The 18,683-nt window shown below is 40.6% G+C and overlaps 1 protein-coding gene across 1 annotated transcript in view; it reads left to right on the top strand.

The window, feature by feature from the left end:
* Positions 1-18,683, top strand: part of itfg1 (integrin alpha FG-GAP repeat containing 1) — a 365,012-nt gene that overhangs the window by 288,322 nt on the left and 58,007 nt on the right. Inside the window, exons 13-14 of the mRNA XM_061892519.1 lie at positions 9,249-9,292; positions 17,127-17,205. Coding sequence (XP_061748503.1) covers positions 9,249-9,292; positions 17,127-17,205 — 123 coding nt within the window. The remainder of the gene's footprint in view (positions 1-9,248; positions 9,293-17,126; positions 17,206-18,683) is intronic.

Genomic DNA, 18,683 nt, shown 5'->3' on the forward strand with positions numbered 1-18,683 from the left:
CCTATCCCCAGGTGCATGTCTTTGGAAGTGGGAGGAAACCGGAGTACCCGGAGGGAACCCACGCACTCACGGGAAGAACATGCAAACTCCACATAGAAAGATCCCGAGCCTGGGATTGAACCCAGGACTGCAGGACCCTCGTATTGTGAGGCAGACGCACTAACCCCTCTCCCACCGTGAAGCCCTGTTTTCACGCATATTTAACGCTAATGTAATCAAGTTAGCGTTGTTAGCCGTAGCTAATGCGCTAACATGTTTGCCGGTGTCTATGTGAGTATTATATATTGTTTCAGTTTCGTAAATCCACCAAAACGTCACGGTGAAGTTATTGAGTCTGTTTAGTTCAGTGGTCCCCAACCACCGGGCCGCGGCCAAATACCGGGCTGTGGCCCAATTGGTACCGGGCCGCAGAATAATTTTTTATAAAAAAAAATTTTTTTTTTAATTATTTTATTTTATTTTATTTTTTTTTATTATAATTTTTTTTTTTTTTTTTATTAAAACATGATTTTTATTAAATCAACATAAAAAACACAATATACATAACAACATAAAAAACACAATATACACTTACAAATAGTGCACCAACCACAAAAAACTCCCTTTTTCATGACAAAAACGTCCCTTTCTCATGACCGGGCCGCGGGAAAAAATTTTAAGCGTTGACCGGGCCGCGGATACAAAAAGGTTGGGGACCACTGGTTTAGCTGATTGGAGAGCTCGCTTGCGAAACCATGGCTTCTGTTTTGTTTAATCAGCCGTTTTACTGCCCCGTTACAGACACTGGTTTGGAAATAATTAAAAATAAACGTGTAATTAAGTAATTTTACAACGTATATATCAGCGGTTAATATTTGGCAGTGCATGTGTTGTAGTGGCCGGGTGACAACCAGAGCAATGAGAATCCTTTTCTTCATGTTGTTACTATAAAAATGTTTGATTTATGGATTTTGCGGAAGTATGTTCATTATTTATTTTTATTTTTTTATTAAATCAACATGATTTTTATTAAATCAACATACAAAACACAATATATATAACAACATAAAAAACACAATATACACTTACAAATAGTGCACCAACCCCAAAAAACTCCCTTTTTCATGACAAAAACGTCCCTTTCTCATGACCGGGCCGCGGGAAAAAAATTTAAGCGTTGACCGGTCCGCGGATACAAAAAGGTTGGGGACCACTGGTTTAGCTGATTGGAGAGCTCGCTTGCGAAGCCAGTGGGTCCATGACCATGGCTTCTGTTTTGTTTGATTAGCCGTTTTACTGCCCCGTTACAGACACTGGTTTGGAAATAATTAAAAATAAACGTGTAATTAAGTAATTTTCCAACGTATGTATCAGCGGTTAATATTTGGCAGTGCACGTGTTGTAGTGGCCGGGTGACAACCAGAGCAATGAGAATCCTTTTCTTCATGTTGTTACTATAAAAATGTTTGATTTATGGATTTTGCGGAAGTGTGTTCATTATTTTTATTTTTTTTATTAAATCAACATACAAAACACAATATACATAACAACATAAAAAACACAATATACACTTACAAATAGTGCACCAACCACAAAAAACTCCCTTTTTTATGACAAAAACGTCCCTTTCTCATGACCGGGCCGCGGGAAAAAAATTTAAGCGTTGACCGGTCCCCGGATACAAAAAGGTTGGGGACCACTGGTTTAGCTGATTGGAGAGCTCGCTTGCGAAACCATGGCTTCTGTTTTGTTTGATCAGCCGTTTTACTGCCCCGTTACAGACACTGGTTTGGAAATAATTAAAAATGTGTGTAAATAAGTCATTTTACAACGTATATATCAGCGGTTAATATTTGGCAGTGCATGTGTTGTAGTGGCCGGGTGACAACCAGAGCAATGAGAATCCTTTTCTTCATGTTGTTACTATAAAAATGTTTGATTTATGGATTTTGCGGAAGTGTGTTCATTATTTTTATTTGTTTTTTATTAAATCAACATGATTTTTATTAAATCAACATAAAAAAACGATATACATAACAACATAAAAAACACAATATACACTTACAAATAGTGCACCAACCACAAAAAACTCCCTTTTTCATGACAAAAACGTCCCTTTCTCATGACCGGGCCGCGGGAAAAAATTTTAAGCGTTGACCGGTCCGCGGATACAAAAAGGTTGGGGACCACTGGTTTCGCTGATTGGAGAGCTCGCTTGCGAAACCATGGCTTCTGTTTTGTTTAATCAGCCGTTTTACTGCCCCGTTACAGACACTGGTTTGGAAATAATTAAAAATAAACGTGTAATTAAGTAATTTTACAACGTATATATCAGCGGTTAATATTTGGCAGTGCACGTGTTGTAGTGGCCGGGTGACAACCAGAGCAATGAGAATCCTTTTCTTCATGTTGTTACTATAAAAATGTTTGATTTATGGATTTTGCGGAAGTGTCTTCATTATTTTTATTTTTTTTATTAAATCAACATAAAAAACACAATATACATAACAACATAAAAAACACAATATACACTTACAAATAGTGCACCAACCACAAAAAACTCCCTTTTTTATGACAAAAACGTCCCTTTCTCATGACCGGGCCGCGGGAAAAAAATTTAAGCGGATACAAAAAGGTTGGGGATCACTGGTTTCGCTGATTGGAGAGCTCGCTTGCGAAACCATGGCTTCTGTTTTGTTTGATCAGCCGTTTTACTGCCGTGTTACAGACACTGGTTTGGAAATAATTAAAAATGTGTGTAAATAAGTCATTTTACAACGTATATATCAGCGGTTAATATTTGGCAGTGCATGTGTTGTAGTGGCCGGGTGACAACCAGAGCAATGAGAATCCTTTTCTTCATGTTGTTACTATAAAAATGTTTGATTTATGGATTTTGCGGAAGTGTGTTCATTATTTTTATTTTTTTCATTAAATCAACATAAAAAACACAATATACATAACAACATAAAAAACACAATATACACTTACAAATAGTGCACCAACCACAAAAAACTCCCTTTTTCATGACAAAAACGTCCCTTTCTCATGACCGGGCCGCGGGAAAAAAATTTAAGCGGATACAAAAAGGTTGGGGATCACTGGTTTCGCTGATTGGAGAGCTCGCTTGCGAAACCATGGCTTCTGTTTTGTTTGATCAGCCGTTTTACTGCCGTGTTACAGACACTGGTTTGGAAATAATTAAAAATGTGTGTAAATAAGTCATTTTACAACGTATATATCAGCGGTTAATATTTGGCAGTGCATGTGTTGTAGTGGCCGGGTGACAACCAGAGCAATGAGAATCCTTTTCTTCATGTTGTTACTATAAAAATGTTTGATTTATGGATTTTGCGGAAGTGTGTTCATTATTTTTATTTTTTTTATTAAATCAACATACAAAACACAATATACATAACAACATAAAAAACACAATATACACTTACAAATAGTGCACCAACCACAAAAAACTCCCTTTTTCATGACAAAAACGTCCCTTTCTCATGACCGGGCCGCGGGAAAAAAATTTAAGCGGATACAAAAAGGTTGGGGATCACTGGTTTAGCTGATTGGAGAGCTCGCTTGCGAAACCATGGCTTCTGTTTTGTTTAATCAGCCGTTTTACTGCCCCGTTACAGACACTGGTTTGGAAATAATTAAAAATGTGTGTAAATAAGTCATTTTACAACGTATATATCAGCGGTTAATATTTGGCAGTGCATGTGTTGTAGTGGCCCGGTGACAACCAGAGCAATGAGAATCCTTTTCTTCATGTTGTTACTATAAAAATGTTTGATTTATGGATTTTGCGGAAGTGTGTTCATTATTTATTTTTATTTTTTTATTAAATCAACATGATTTTTATTAAATCAACATAAAAAACACAATATACATAACAACATAAAAAACACAATATACACTTACAAATAGTGCACCAACCACAAAAAACTCCCTTTTTCATGACAAAAACGTCCCTTTCTCATGACCGGGCCGCGGGAAAAAATTTTAAGCGTTGACCGGTCCGCGGATACAAAAAGGTTGGGGACCACTGGTTTAGCTGATTGGAGAGCTCGCTTGCGAAGCCATGGCTTCTGTTTTGTTTAATCAGCCGTTTTACTGCCTTGTTACAGACACTGGTTTGGAAATAATTAAAAATAAACGTGTAATTAAGTAATTTTACAACGTATATATCAGCGGTTAATATTTGGCAGTGCATGTGTTGTAGTGGCCGGGTGACAACCAGAGCAATGAGAATCCTTTTCTTCATGTTGTTACTATAAAAATGTTTGATTTATGGATTTTGCGGAAGTGTGTTCATTAAGTCGAGAGCACGAACCAACGAGGAGCGTAAAGTAGAGCAGAGGTCGGGGTAAATAAATGCGAGGAGTCAGAAGTTCCTGACGTGGAGGTTTCTGCCGTCACCGTGACGGAAACCCAAGCAGAAGCGCTCGCCGTGCGGCCGACGCTGGTCGAGTCCTGTCGGGGCTCATGAGCGTCCGGCGAGGGGGTCGGGGGGGCCGCCTTTGATCAGCAGAGACACGGACGTGCTCGGCTGCGAGTTATTTCCAGGAGCTGGTGTGCTTTCACACGTCAACTTGGGAAACGAAGGCAGAACAAAAGCAGGCCGGCAGAACAAACACGTTTTGTTGTTGTTGTTGTTGTTGTTGTGTTATTTTAGTTTGCTCTCAGTCTTGCTGTTTGTGGAAGACATGTTTTAAACGCACACTTTACATAATAGTACCTGCTCACTTGGCAAGTATCTTCTCCACCAAGTCATGCCAAGTCCTGGTGTGGACTTTTGATCTCTCACAAGTACAAACCCCGTTTCCATATGAGTTGGGAAATTGTGTTAGATGTAAATATAAACAGAATACAATGATTTGCAAATCCTTTTCAAGCCATATTCAGTTGAATATGCTACAAAGACAACATATTTCATGTTCAAACTCATAAACTTTATTTTTTATTGCAAATAATAATTAACTTAGAATTTCATGGCTGCAACACGTGCCAAAGTAGTTGGGAAAGGGCATGTTCACCACTGTGTTACATCACCTTTTCTTTGAACAACACTCAATAAACGTTTGGGAACTGAGGAAACTAATTGTTGAAGCTTTGAAAGTGGAATTCTTTCCCATTCTTGTTTTATGTAGAGCTTCAGTCCTTCAACATTCCGGGGTCTCAGCTGTCCTATTTTACGCTTCATAATGCTTCACACATTTTCCATGGGAGACAGGTCTGGACTGCAGGCGGGCCAGGAAAGTACCCGCACTTTTTTTTAGTGAAGCCACGCTGTTGTAAGACGTGACTTGGCATTGTCTTGCTGAAATAAGCAGGGGCGTCCATGAAAAAGATGGCAGCATATGTTGTTCCAAAACCTGTATGTACCTTTCAGCATTAATGGTGCCTTCACAGATGTGTAAGTTACCCATGCCTTGGGCACTAATGCACCCCCATACCATCACACATGCTGGCTTTTACACTTTGCGTCCATAACAGTCTGGATGGTTCGCTTCCCCTTTGGTCCGGATGACACGATGTTGAATATTTCCAAAAACAATTTGAAATGTGGACTCGTCAGACCACAGAACACTTTTCCACTTTGCATCAGTCCATCTTAGATGATCTCGGGCCTAGAGAAGCCGGCGGCGTTTCTGGATGTTGTTGATAAATAGCTTTCGCTTTGCATAGTAGAGCTTTAACTTGCACTTACAGATGTAGCGACCAACTGTATTTAGTGACAGTGGTTTTCTGAAGTGTTCCTGAGCTCATGTGGTGATATCCTTTCGAGATTGACGTCGGTTTTTGATACAGTGCCGTCTGAGGTCACGGTCATTCAATGTTGGTTTCCGGCCATGCTGCTTACGTGGAGTGATTTCTCCAGATTCTCTGAACCTTTTGATGATATTATGGACGTAGATGTTGAAATCCCTAAATTTTTTGCAATTGCACTTTGAGAAATGTTGTTCTTAAACTGTTTGACTATTTGCTCACACAGTTGTGGACAAAGGGGTGTACCTCGCCCCATCCTTTCTTGTGAAAGACCGAGCATTTTTTGGGAAGCTGTTTTTATAGCCAATCATGGCACCCACCTGTTCCCAATTAGCCTGCACACCTGTGGGATGTTCCCAATAAGTGTTTGATGAGCATTCCTCAACTTTATCAGTATTTATTTCCACATTTCCCAACTTCTTTGTCACGCCTCTAACCATGTGACTATCAGCCTCTCACCCTGTGACTATCAGCCTCTCACCGTGTGACTATCAGCCTCTCACCGTGTGACTATCAGCCTCTCATTGTGTGACTATCAGCCTCTCACTGTGTGACTATCAGCCTCTCACCGTGTGACTATCAGCCTCTCACCGTGTGACTATCAGCCTCTCACTGTGTGACTATCAGCCTCTCACCATGTGACTATCAGCCTCTCACCTTGTGACTATCAGCCTCTCACCATGTGACTATCAGCCTCTCACTGTGTGACTATCAGCCTCTCACCATGTGACTATCAGCCTCTCACTGCGTGACTATCAGCCTCTCACCCTGTGACTATCAGCCTCTCACCGTGTGACTATCAGCCTCTCACCGTGTGACTATCAGCCTCTCACCGTGTGACTATCAGCCTCTCACGACTCAGCCGCACAAAACAAAGCAGGACCCTCCATCAAGTCAGAAGTGAGCTGGAAGTAGTCGCCTGCTCACCAAACAAACATCCTGGACTGAGAGCAGCACACAAATTGAGTGAAATCAAACACAATCTCACCCTTTTTTTTTTTGTCCTGCTTTGAAGAGATGAAAGTAGTCTGGTCGCCTCCTCAACTCACAAATGGACTCAAATGACGTGAAACATGACCACTTTGCTGTGTGTGTGTGTGTGTGTGTGTGTGTGTGTGTGTGTGTGTGTGTGTGTGTGTGCGTGCGTGCGTGCGTGCGTGCGTGCGTGCGTGCGTGCGTGCGTGCGTGCGTGTGTGTGTGTGTGCGTGCGAACTTCATCAACACCACCTCCACCTGAAACGTGTTTACTCGTGTGTGATATCATGTGCGATACAACCTGTCCTGCAGCTTGTTTAATTGTGTGTGATATCATGTGCGATACAAGGAGTCCTGCAGTGTGTTTACTTCTGTGTGTGATATCATGTGCGATACAAGCAGTCCTACAGTGTGTTTACTTAAGTGTGATATCATGTGCGATACAAGCGGTCCTGCAGCGTGTTTACTTAAGTGTGTGGTATCATGTGCGATACAACCAGTCCTGCACCGTGTTTACTTAAGTGTGTGATATCATGTGCGATACAAGCAGTCCTGCAGTGTGTTTACTTAAGTGTGTGATATCATGTGCGATACAAGCAGTCCTGCAGTGTGTTTACTTAAGTGTGTGATATCATGTGCGATACAAGCAGTCCTGCAGTGTGTTTACTTAAGTGTGTGATATCATGTGCGATACAAGCAGTCGTGCAGCCTGTTTACTTGTGTGTGGTATCATGTGTGATACAAGCAGTCCTGCACCGTGTTTACTTGTGTGTGATATCATGTGCCACACAAGCGGTCCTGCAGCGTGTTTACTTCTGTGTGTGATGTCATGTGCGATACAAGGTGTCCTGCACCGTGTTTACTTGAGTGTGATATCATTTGCCATACAACTAGTCCTGCACCATGCTTACTTGTGTGTGATATCATGTGCAATACAAGCAGTCCTGCAGCGTGTTTACTTAAGTGTGATATCATGTGCGATACAAGCAGTCCTGCAGTGTTTTTACGTAAGTGTGATATCATGTGCCATACAAGCAGTCCTGCAGTGTTTTTACTTAAGTGTGATATCATGTGCGATACAAGCAGTCCTGCAGTGTGTTTACGTAAGTGTGATATCATGTGCGATACAAGCAGTCCTGCAGTGTTTTTACTTAAGTGTGATATCATGTGCGATACAAGCAGTCCTGTAGTGTTTTTACTTAAGTGTGATATCATGTGGGATACAACTAGTCCTGCACCATGCTTACTTGTGTGTGATATCATGTGCCATACAAGCAGTCCTGCAGCGTGTTTACTTAAGTGTGATATCATGTGCGATACAAGCAGTCCTGCAGCGTGTTTACTTAAGTGTGATATCATGTGCGATACAACCAGTCCTGCACTGTGTTTATGTGTGTGTGATAACATGTGCAATACAAGGAGTCCTGCAGCGTGTTTACTTGTGTGTGATATCATGTGCGATACAAGCAGTCCTGCAGTGTGTTTACGTAAGTGTGATATCATGTGCGATACAAGCAGTCCTGCAGTGTGTTTACGTAAGTGTGATATCATGTGCGGTACAAGCAGTCCTGCAGCGTGTTTACTTAAGTGTGATATCATGTGCGATACAAGCAGTCCTGCAGTGTGTTTACTTAAGTGTGATATCATGTGCGATACAAGCAGTCCTGCAGTGTGTTTACGTAAGTGTGATATCATGTGCGGTACAAGCAGTCCTTTAGCCTGTTTACTTGTGTGGTATCATGTGCGATACAAGCATTCCTGCACCGTGTTTACTTGTGTGTGATATCATGTGCGATACAAGCAGTCCTGCAGCCTGTTAACTTGTGTGTGATATCATGTGCGATACAAGCAGTCCTCTAGCCTGTTTACTTGTGTGTGGTGTCATGTGCGATACAAGCAGTCCTGCACCGTGTTTACTTGTATGTGATATCATGTGCGATACAAGCAGTCCTGCAGCCTGTTTACTTGTGTGTGATATCATGTGCGATACAAGCAGTCCTCTAGCCTGTTTACTTGTGTGTGACATCATGTGCGATACAAGCAGTCCTCTAGCCTGTTTACTTGTGTGTGATATCATGTGCGATACAAGCAGTCCTCTAGCCTGTTTACTTGTGTGTGACATCATGTGCGATACAAGCAGTCCTCTAGCCTGTTTACTTGTGTGTGATATCATGTGCGACACAAGCAGTCCTGCAGTTTAACTTGTGTGTTTATATACTGTAAATATACTCTGTATGTATGTATATATATATATATATATATATATATATATATATATATATATATATATATATATATATATATATATATATACATGCACTCATATATGTTTTCCCATTCAAAGCATGCAGAAATGTTGACGTTTTTAACTGCTGCTTTTTTTTTAACACTCATTCGTTAAGGACCAAGGAGTGTGTGTTGAGGACCTCTGCAGGTTCTAAGATGTTCCTCGGATCGTGGCCACGTGTGACATCAAAGTCCTGCTGGACTCAGTCTGACTTTGTGCTCTCTGTCCTCCTCAGTGCTCAGCGGCCTTTGTTCCAACGCCTGCCCGAATAACATCAAGGTGAGTTGTGTTTGTGTGTGTGTGTGTGTGTGTGTGTGTGTGTGTGTGTGTGTGTGTGTGTGTGTGTGTGTGTGCGTGCAGCGCCATCTTCGTTCCCCTCCTGAGGAACATTGCCGCACACACACATAGTCGCACATCCCCTTGTTGTGTCCTGCCTTTATTTGTTATTTTTAACCCCGGGAGAACATGCTGGGATATTATTTCCACGTCCTCGTTAGCGACCGCGCCGCTGTTTATTAACGCGCCCGGTTGCCACGGCGACTCGTTAGGCTGCAGCCTCTTTCCTCCGCGTCAGCATTTTTGTTCCCATCTAAGCAAGGACCCTCTTTCATAGTTTGTGTACTTTGAAGACATTTGTCTACTCCCATTTTAGCCAAGCAAGTCGCCAGATGATGTCTCCTACCAGGGGCCATTTTGGGGCCCTTCTACATAATAATACTGTATGTTGAAGCACAGTACGTCTGACTATGGTAGCCGGATTGCTCCGACAATCCATCAAGTGGTGCGTCTTCGTAGATTGCCAAAGTCCTACTCAAATATTTGGACGGATTCTTGCACGATGTTCTATAGTCTCAACGAAACAACGTTTCAGTGTTGCTATCTCACGTCATTTATTGAACAGGCTTCAGCCTGCAGTCCACAATTATCACTACACAATGTATCGATTCAGGGTCGATAAACACAACCAGAATTCTTACGTACATAAAACACACTGTCGATTTTTGATCAAATAAATAGATTTATAGTCCCGAAAGGCTCGACTACTGCGACGCACTTCTTGTCCGGAACCCTAGCAACAACATCCAGAAGTTGCAGTACTTACAAAATAGTGCTGCTAAGATCCTGATGAGAGAGCGGAAAAACGACCATATCACACTAACTCTCAAATCTCCTTCACTGGCTTCCTGTTCCCGCAGGATTGAATACAAAGTCTCCCTACTAACCCACCAGTGCCTCCATGGAAATGCCCCCGTCTACCTCAAAGAACTCCTCACCCCCAAATCCTCCAAACGACATCCCCGCTCCAAACAGGCTAACCTCCTCCAACCTCAGAGGACAAAGCTACCAAATATGGGAGACCGGGCTTTCTTTTCCCAGTCTGTGGAACTCTCTCCCTGACCACCTGAGGGCACCACAGACTGTGGATGCTTTTAAAATAGGCTTAAAAAACCTTTTTTTTAAAGAGCCTTTTTATAAATATATGCATACTTCACGGTGGCAGAGGGGTTAGTGCGTCTGCCTCACAATACGAAGGTCCTGCAGTACTGGGTTCAATCCCGGGCTCGGGATCTTTCTGTATGGAGTTTGCATGTCCTCCCTGTGAATGCGTGGGTTCCCTCCGGGTACACCGGCTTCCTCCCACCTCCAAAGACATGCACCTGGGGATAGGCCCCTCCCACCTCCATAGACATGCACCTGGGGATAGGCCCCTCCCACCTCCAAAGACATGCACCTGGCGATAGGTTGATTGGCAACACTAAATGGTCCCTAGTGTGTGAATGTGAGTGTGAATGTTGTCTGTCTATCTGTGGTAGGAAATGGATGGATGGATGGCTTACTAGTTGTAGCTATTAGGCTGTTCTACTTTTTCTATTTATTTATTTTTATTAACTTTGTGTTATTATTATTATTAGGGACCGATGTCCCTTTGGGACAGAGGACCATATTGAGTTTCTAAGGTTTTGTTATTATTATTATTATTATTATTATTATTATTATTATTATTATTAGGGACCGCAATGTCCCTTTGTAATTATTTTATTATTATACCGCCGCCTCTTTGAGCTGTAATTTGATCCCCTCAACATGCTTTAAAACTCACCAAATCACGACTCGCGAAAACTGCGATCTAATAAAAAAAAAAACAACCTCAAAACTCAAAATTGCGCTGTAGCGCCCCCTTAGGAAGAAAACACAGACAAAACTGTAACTTCCAGCAGGAATGTCATAGAAACATGAAACAAAAACCACTACGTAGGTCACAGTTAGACCTATATTTCATCCACTAAGACCCCCCCGGCTAAAAGCAACAGGAAGTTTGCAATTCCCACTTCAATACAAAAGTTGGCTACAAAATGTCGCTTTTTTTCAAACATTATCTCCTCTGAGGCCGTTTGTCGTTTCGGCTTCAAATAAGAACAGAAGAGAGATTGAAACCTTCTGATTAAAAGTTAAAGAAAGAGTTTTAATTACTACCCCGGTTTGGATTTTATGAGCCCGCAAAGAACCGTTGCGCTGCTGCTGCACAAAATGGCGTCTTTCTGCTCAGACAAAACTGTAGGATTGTCATACACACGTGAAATAAAAACCTCAATGTAGGTCTCACTGAGACCTATATTTCATACACTGACCGTCCCCAACTAAAATCAACAGGAAGTTTGCTATTCCCACTTCAATACAACAACTGCATTACATTCACCATGCATTAGAGTCATTAGAAATTGCCCAAGCCACTTTACAACTGTTACTATTATTATTATTTATTAAAAATAGGGTGAGTTGGATGTTTAAATGTTTACTTCAGGGAAATCCATCAGCAGCATCGGGGCTGGTTTTGGCACTTCCTGCCACGCACGCCATGCGCTTGTCCCCGACCGTCAGTCGGGGTCCTCAAAGCCGCCGAGCGCCGTGATGGATGCGTCAGGCGAGTGGCGCTGGCGGCTGTTTGTGCTCCTCTGATGCTCTTCTTCACACCTCTTCTTCCACCAGTCTGCTCCTTCAGGGGCTTTGCACTTTCCCTTTGACCTTAATTCCAGGCCGTGCGTGTGTACGTGTGTGCGTGTGTGTGTGTGTGTGTGTGTGTGTGTGTGTGTGTGTGTGTGTGTGTGTGTGTGTGTGTGTGTGTGTGTGTGTGTGTGTGTGTGTGTGTGTGTGTGTGTGTGTGTGCGTGCGGCTGTCGCAGTCTCCAGATCAGGGACATTCGTCATTTTCCAGACTATAGAGCGTGCCGGTGTATAAGCCCCACCCACTAAATTGCACAAGAAATATATATGTTCCATATATAAGTCGCACTGGACTATAAGTCGCAGATATAGTCGTCGCAAAATGAGTTATTTACACAGAAACATTCTGTAAAAAAAAAATGTACATACCTTCATAACCTAACAGTGTCTGTAACAAGGCAGTAAAACGGCCGTTTAAACAAAACAGAAGTCATGGGCCCACAAGCTGCGCAAACTAGCTCTCTAACCAGACTCAATAACTCCCCGGCGACATTTCGGTGAATTTGTGTAACTGAAACAACACAAAAATAATCTAAGTTAGTAATACTAACACAGATAAATGTAGATGTGTTAGCATATTAGCTAATGATAACAATTTACACGACGATAGAGGGAAGCGAGAGCTGAACCTTAGAGCATAGGGCGAGACTGTGAGTAAGTGTGCAGCTCCATGCCTTCTCCTCATGAGCTAAATTGAACTCGCTCTCTGCATGATTCCTTGCTTCTTGTCTGTTTAATAGATGTCTTCAGCGTCTGAACCTGACATAACAATCCTGGCATTGCTCGGTTGGTAGAGTGGCCGTGCCAGCAACTAGATGGTTGCAGGTTCGATTCCCGTTTGTGCCATCCTAGTTACTGCCGTTGTGTCCTTGGGCAAGACACTTTACCCACCTGCTCCCAGTGCCACCCACACTGCTTTAAATGTAAAAATTAGATATTGGGTGTCACTATGTAAAGCGCTTTGAGTCACTTGAGAAAAACGCTATATAAATATAATTCAATTCACTTCACAACAATGCTGGCTTGATTACACGACTATAGCACGTAGAAATATGCATGAAAACAGTCCTACAGACGTCACACATGGGACGCCTTATTCAGTATGAATTGTTTTGGTTGTATTGTAAAACATACGAACGTCGCTTGGAGTATTGAATGAAAAATCCATACGAGTAGAAACGCCATGGACGGCTAGGAGACGGAACAGCACTTTTACTTCCTGTTGAAAGCACCAAATATTAGGACACTTGTCCAAAAGATGGCGCCGTAGCACAAACAATAACACAACTTTTCAGTGTCTTTGCTTGATTGAAAAAAAACCCACTATTTGCATCATTGCTCTCAGCGAAGTAAAATTTGTAAATTACCCGCACGCAGCGTTTTATAAGTTGCAGGGTTCAAAATGTAGGAAAAAAGTATAATATATATTAAGTACAATAAGTAATAATAGTAATAATGATAATAATAATAACAATAACAATAATAATAATAATGAAAACAATAATAATAATAATGATAACGATATTAATAGTAATGATAATAATAATAATATTGGTAATAACAATGATGATAATAATAATAATAATAATGATGATAATAATGTTGGTAACAATATTAATAATATAATGATGGTAATAATAGTATTAATAATAATAATGATAATGATAGTAATAATGATAATAATAATGATAATATTACTAATGATAATAATAACAATAATAATGATGATAATAATATTACAATAATACTATTGATAACAATAGTAATAATAATGATAATATTAATGATAAGAATAATACTGTATTAATAGTATTAATAATAACAAGTATAATACTAATAAATAATAATAATTATAAAACTAATGAAAATATCAATAATATGATTATAACAGTAATAATAATAATTATTATAACAACAATAATAATAATGATGATAACAATATTAATAATGATGGTTATAATAATAATAATATTGATAACAATAATAATTATAATATAATGAAGGTAATAATAATATTAGCATCAATAATGATAGTAATGGTAATAATAATTATTATTATAATAATGATAATACTGATAATATTAATGATAAGAATAATAATAATGATAATGTAATGATTTATTAATAGTATTAATAATAACAATTATAATACTAATGATAATAATAATAATTATAATACTAATGAAAATATCAGTAATATGATTATAATGGTAATAATAATAATAATGATAACAACAATAATAATAATAATGATGATAACAATATTAATAATGATGGTTATAAAAATAATAATATTGATAACAATAATAATTATAATATAATGAGGGTAATAATAATATTAGTATCAATAATGATAGTAATGGTAACAATAATAATTATTATAATACTAATTATAATAATAATGATAATACTGATAATATAATGATAATGGTAATAATTATAAAAATACTAATGATAATAATAATAATGTTAATGATAAAAAATGATAAAAAATAATAATGATAATATAATGATGGTAGTAATATTTAGTAATAATAATGATAATGTGAATTGTGAATTATATTTATATAGCGCTTTTTCTCTAGTGACTCAAAGCGCTTTACATAGTGAAACCCAATATCTAATTTTTACATTTAAAACCAGTGTGGGTGGCACTGGGAGCAGGTGGGTCAAGTGTCTTGCCCAAGGACACAACGGCAGTGACTAAGATGGCTGAAGCGGGTATCGAACCTGCCACCCTCGGTTGGTATAGCTCGGTATACCAACCGAGCTATACCGCCCCAATGGTAATAATAATGATAGTAATAATGATGATAATAATGATCATAGTAATTACAATACTAATGATAATAATAATAATGAAATCAATAGTAATAAAGATAATAATGATAATAATAGTCATGTGTTGTTTGCCGAGTCGTGTGTTGTTTGCCGAGTCATGTGTTGTTTGCCGAGTCATGTGTTGTTTGCCGAGTCATGTGTTGTTTGCCGAGTCATGTGTTGTTTGCCGAGTCATGTGTTGTTTGCCAAGTCGTGTGTTGTTTGCTGAGTCATGTGTTGTTTGCCAAGTCGTGTGTTGTTTGCCGAGTCATGTGTTGTTTGCCGAGTCATGTGTTGTTTGCCGAGTCATGTGTTGTTTGCCGAGTCATGTGTTGTTTGCTGAGTCATGTGTTGTTTGCTGAGTCGTGTGTTGTTTGCTGAGTCGTGTGTTGTTTGCTGAGTCATGTGTTGTTTGCTGAGTCATGTGTTGTTTGCCAAGTCGTGTGTTGTTTGCTGAGTCGTGTGTTGTTTGCTGAGTCGTGTGTTGTTTGCTGAGTCGTGTGTTGTTTGCTGAGTCATGTGTTGTTTGCTGAGTCGTGTGTTGTTTGCTGAGTCATGTGTTGTTTGCTGAGTCGTGTGTTGTTTGCTGAGTCATGTGTTGTTTGCGGAGTCGTGTGTTGTTTGCTGAGTCGTGTGTTGTTTGCTGAGTCGTGTGTTGTTTGCTGAGTCATGTGTTGTTTGCTGAGTCATGTGTTGTTTGCTGAGTCATGTGTTGTTTGCTGAGTCATGTGTTGTTTGCTGAGTCGTGTGTTGTTTGCTGAGTCGTGTGTTGTTTGCCGAGTCGTGTGTTGTTTGCCGAGTCGTGTGTTGTTTGATGAGTCGTGTGTTGTTTGCCGAGTCGTGTGTTGTTTGCCGAGTCGTGTGTTGTTTGCCGAGTCGTGTGTTGTTTGCCGAGTCATGTGTTGTTTGCCGAGTCATGTGTTGTTTGCCGAGTCATGTGTTGTTTGCCGAGTCATGTGTTGTTTGCCGAGTCATGTGTTGTTTGCCGAGTCAAGTGTTGTTTGCCGAGTCATGTGTCGTTTGCCGAGTCATGTGTCGTTTGCCGAGTCATGTGTCGTTTGCCGAGTCATGTGTCGTTTGCCGAGTCATGTGTCGTTTGCCGAGTCATGTGTCGTTTGCCGAGTCATGTGTCGTTTGCCGAGTCATGTGTCGTTTGCCGAGTCATGTGTTGTTTGCCGAGTCATGTGTTGTTTGCCGAGTCAAGTGTTGTTTGCCGAGTCATGTGTCGTTTGCCGAGTCATGTGTCGTTTGCCGAGTCATGTGTCGTTTGCCGAGTCATGTGTCGTTTGCCGAGTCATGTGTCGTTTGCCGAGTCATGTGTCGTTTGCTGAGTCATGTGTCGTTTGCCGAGTCATGTGTTGTTTGCTGAGTCCTGTGTTGTTTGCTGAGTCCTGTGTTGTTTGCTGAGTCGTGTGTTGTTTGCTGAGTCGTGTGTTGTTTGCTGAGTCGTGTGTTGTTTGCTGAGTCGTGTGTTGTTTGCTGAGTCGTGTTGTTTGCTGAGTCGTGTGTTGTTTGCTGAGTCATGTGTTGTTTGCTGAGTCATGTGTTGTTTGCTGACTGTTGTTTGCTGAGTCGTGTGTTGTTTGCTGAGTCATGTGTTGTTTGCTGAGTCATGTGTTGTTTGCTGAGTCGTGTGTTGTTTGCTGAGTCGTGTGTTGTTTGCTGAGTCGTGTGTTGTTTGCTGAGTCGTGTGTTGTTTGCTGAGTCATGTGTTGTTTGCTGAGTCGTGTGTTGTTTGCTGGGTCGTGTGTTGTTTGCTGAGTCGTGTGTTGTTTGCTGAGTCATGTGTTGTTTGCTGAGTCGTGTGTTGTTTGCTGAGTCATGTGTTGTTTGCTGAGTCGTGTGTTGTTTGCTGAGTCGTGTGTTGTTTGCCGAGTCATGTGTTGTTTGCCAAGTCGTGTGTTGTTTGCCGAGTCGTGTGTTGTTTGCCGAGTCATGTGTTGTTTGCTGAGTCATGTGTTGTTTGCTGAGTCATGTGTTGTTTGCTGAGTCGTGTGTTGTTTGCTGAGTCGTGTTGTTTGCTGAGTCTTTTGTTGTTTGCTGAGTCATGTGTTGTTTGCTGAGTCATGTGTTGTTTGCTGAGTCATGTGTTGTTTGCTGAGTCATGTGTTGTTTGCTGAGTCATGTGTTGTTTGCTGAGTCATGTGTTGTTTGCTGAGTCATGTGTTGTTTGCTGAGTCATGTGTTGTTTGCTGAGTCGTGTGTTGTTTGCTGAGTCGTGTGTTGTTTGCTGAGTCATGTGTTGTTTGCTGAGTCGTGTGTTGTTTGCTGAGTCGTGTGTTGTTTTGCAGCCGCTGGGAGTGAACCAGCCAGGTCCGTACGTCATGTACACCACGCTGGACTCCAACGGCAAGCTGAAGAACGCCTCAGGTCAGTGGCTGACATTTGTGTGGGGAGCAGGTTAGCGTGGGGGAAATACAGATTGAGAAAAGTGCCTATTGATTTCTCCGGTTTGTGTTGTTGCCCGAAGGCACGCAGGTAGCAGGGCCGAGTGGGCAGCGGCAGCAGCTCCCGCTGAAGGGAGTTTAAATCAGTTTCTGCTCCCTCGCCGCTGCCATGTTTGTTTGCCAAATTAATATTTGCAATGTTTGACTCTGCTTATTGATTTCTTCATTGCTTTTGAAAGCAGTAAGACTCCAACATCCTTAATTAGTCAACATCCTTACTTAGTCAACATCCTTACTAGTCAACATCCTTACTTAGTCAACACTCTTACTTAGTCAACATCCTTACTAGTCAACATCCTTACTTAGTCAACACTCTTACTTAGTCAACACTCTTACTTAGTCAACATCCTTACTTAGTCAACATCCTTACTTAGTCAACATCTTTACTTATTCAACATCCTGACTTAGTCAACATCCTGACTTAGTCAACATCCTGACTTAGCCAACATCTTGACTTAGTCAACATCCTTATGTAGTCAACATCTTTACTTAGTCAACATCCTGACTTAGTCAACATCCTTACTTAGTCAACATCCTTACTTAGTCAACATCTTTACTTAGTCGACATCCTGACTTAGTCAACATCCTGACTTAGTCAACATCTTGACTTAGTCAACATCCTTATGTAGTCAACATCTTTACTTAGTCAACATCCTGACTTAGTCAACATCCTTACTTAGTCAACATCCTTACTTAGTCAACATCTTTACTTAGTCGACATCCTGACTTAGTCAACATCCTGACTTAGTCAACATCCTGACTTAGTCAACATCCTTATGTAGTCAACATCTTTACTTAGTCAACATCCTGACTTAGTCAACATCCTTACTTAGTCAACATCCTTATGTAGTCAACATCTTTACTTAGTCAACATCCTGACTTAGTCAACATCCTTACTTAGTCAACATCTTTACGTAGTCAACATCCTTACTTAGTCAACATCCTGGCTTAGTCAACATCCTTACTTAGTCAACATCCTGACGTAGTCAACATCCTACTTAGTCAACATCCTGACTTAGTCAACATCCTTACTTAGTCAACATCCTTACTTAGTCAACATCCTGACTTAGTCAACATCCTTACTTAGTCAACATCCTTACTTAGTCAACATATTTACTTAGTCAACATCCTGACTTAGTCAACATCCTGACTTGGTCAGCATCCTGACTTAGTCAACATCTTGACTTAGTCAACGTCTTTACTTTGTCAATATCCTGACTTATTCAACATCCTGACATAGTCAACATCCTACTTAGTCAACATCCTGACTTAGTCAACATCCTTACTTAGTCAACATCCTTACTTAGTCAACACTCTTACTTAGTCAACACCCTGATGTAGTCAACATTCTTACTTAGTCAACACCCTGACTAATTCAACATCTTTGCGTGATCAACATCT

Source organism: Nerophis ophidion, linkage group LG02 (assembly GCF_033978795.1).
Source record: "Nerophis ophidion isolate RoL-2023_Sa linkage group LG02, RoL_Noph_v1.0, whole genome shotgun sequence".
NCBI classification, from domain to species: domain Eukaryota; kingdom Metazoa; phylum Chordata; class Actinopteri; order Syngnathiformes; family Syngnathidae; genus Nerophis; species Nerophis ophidion.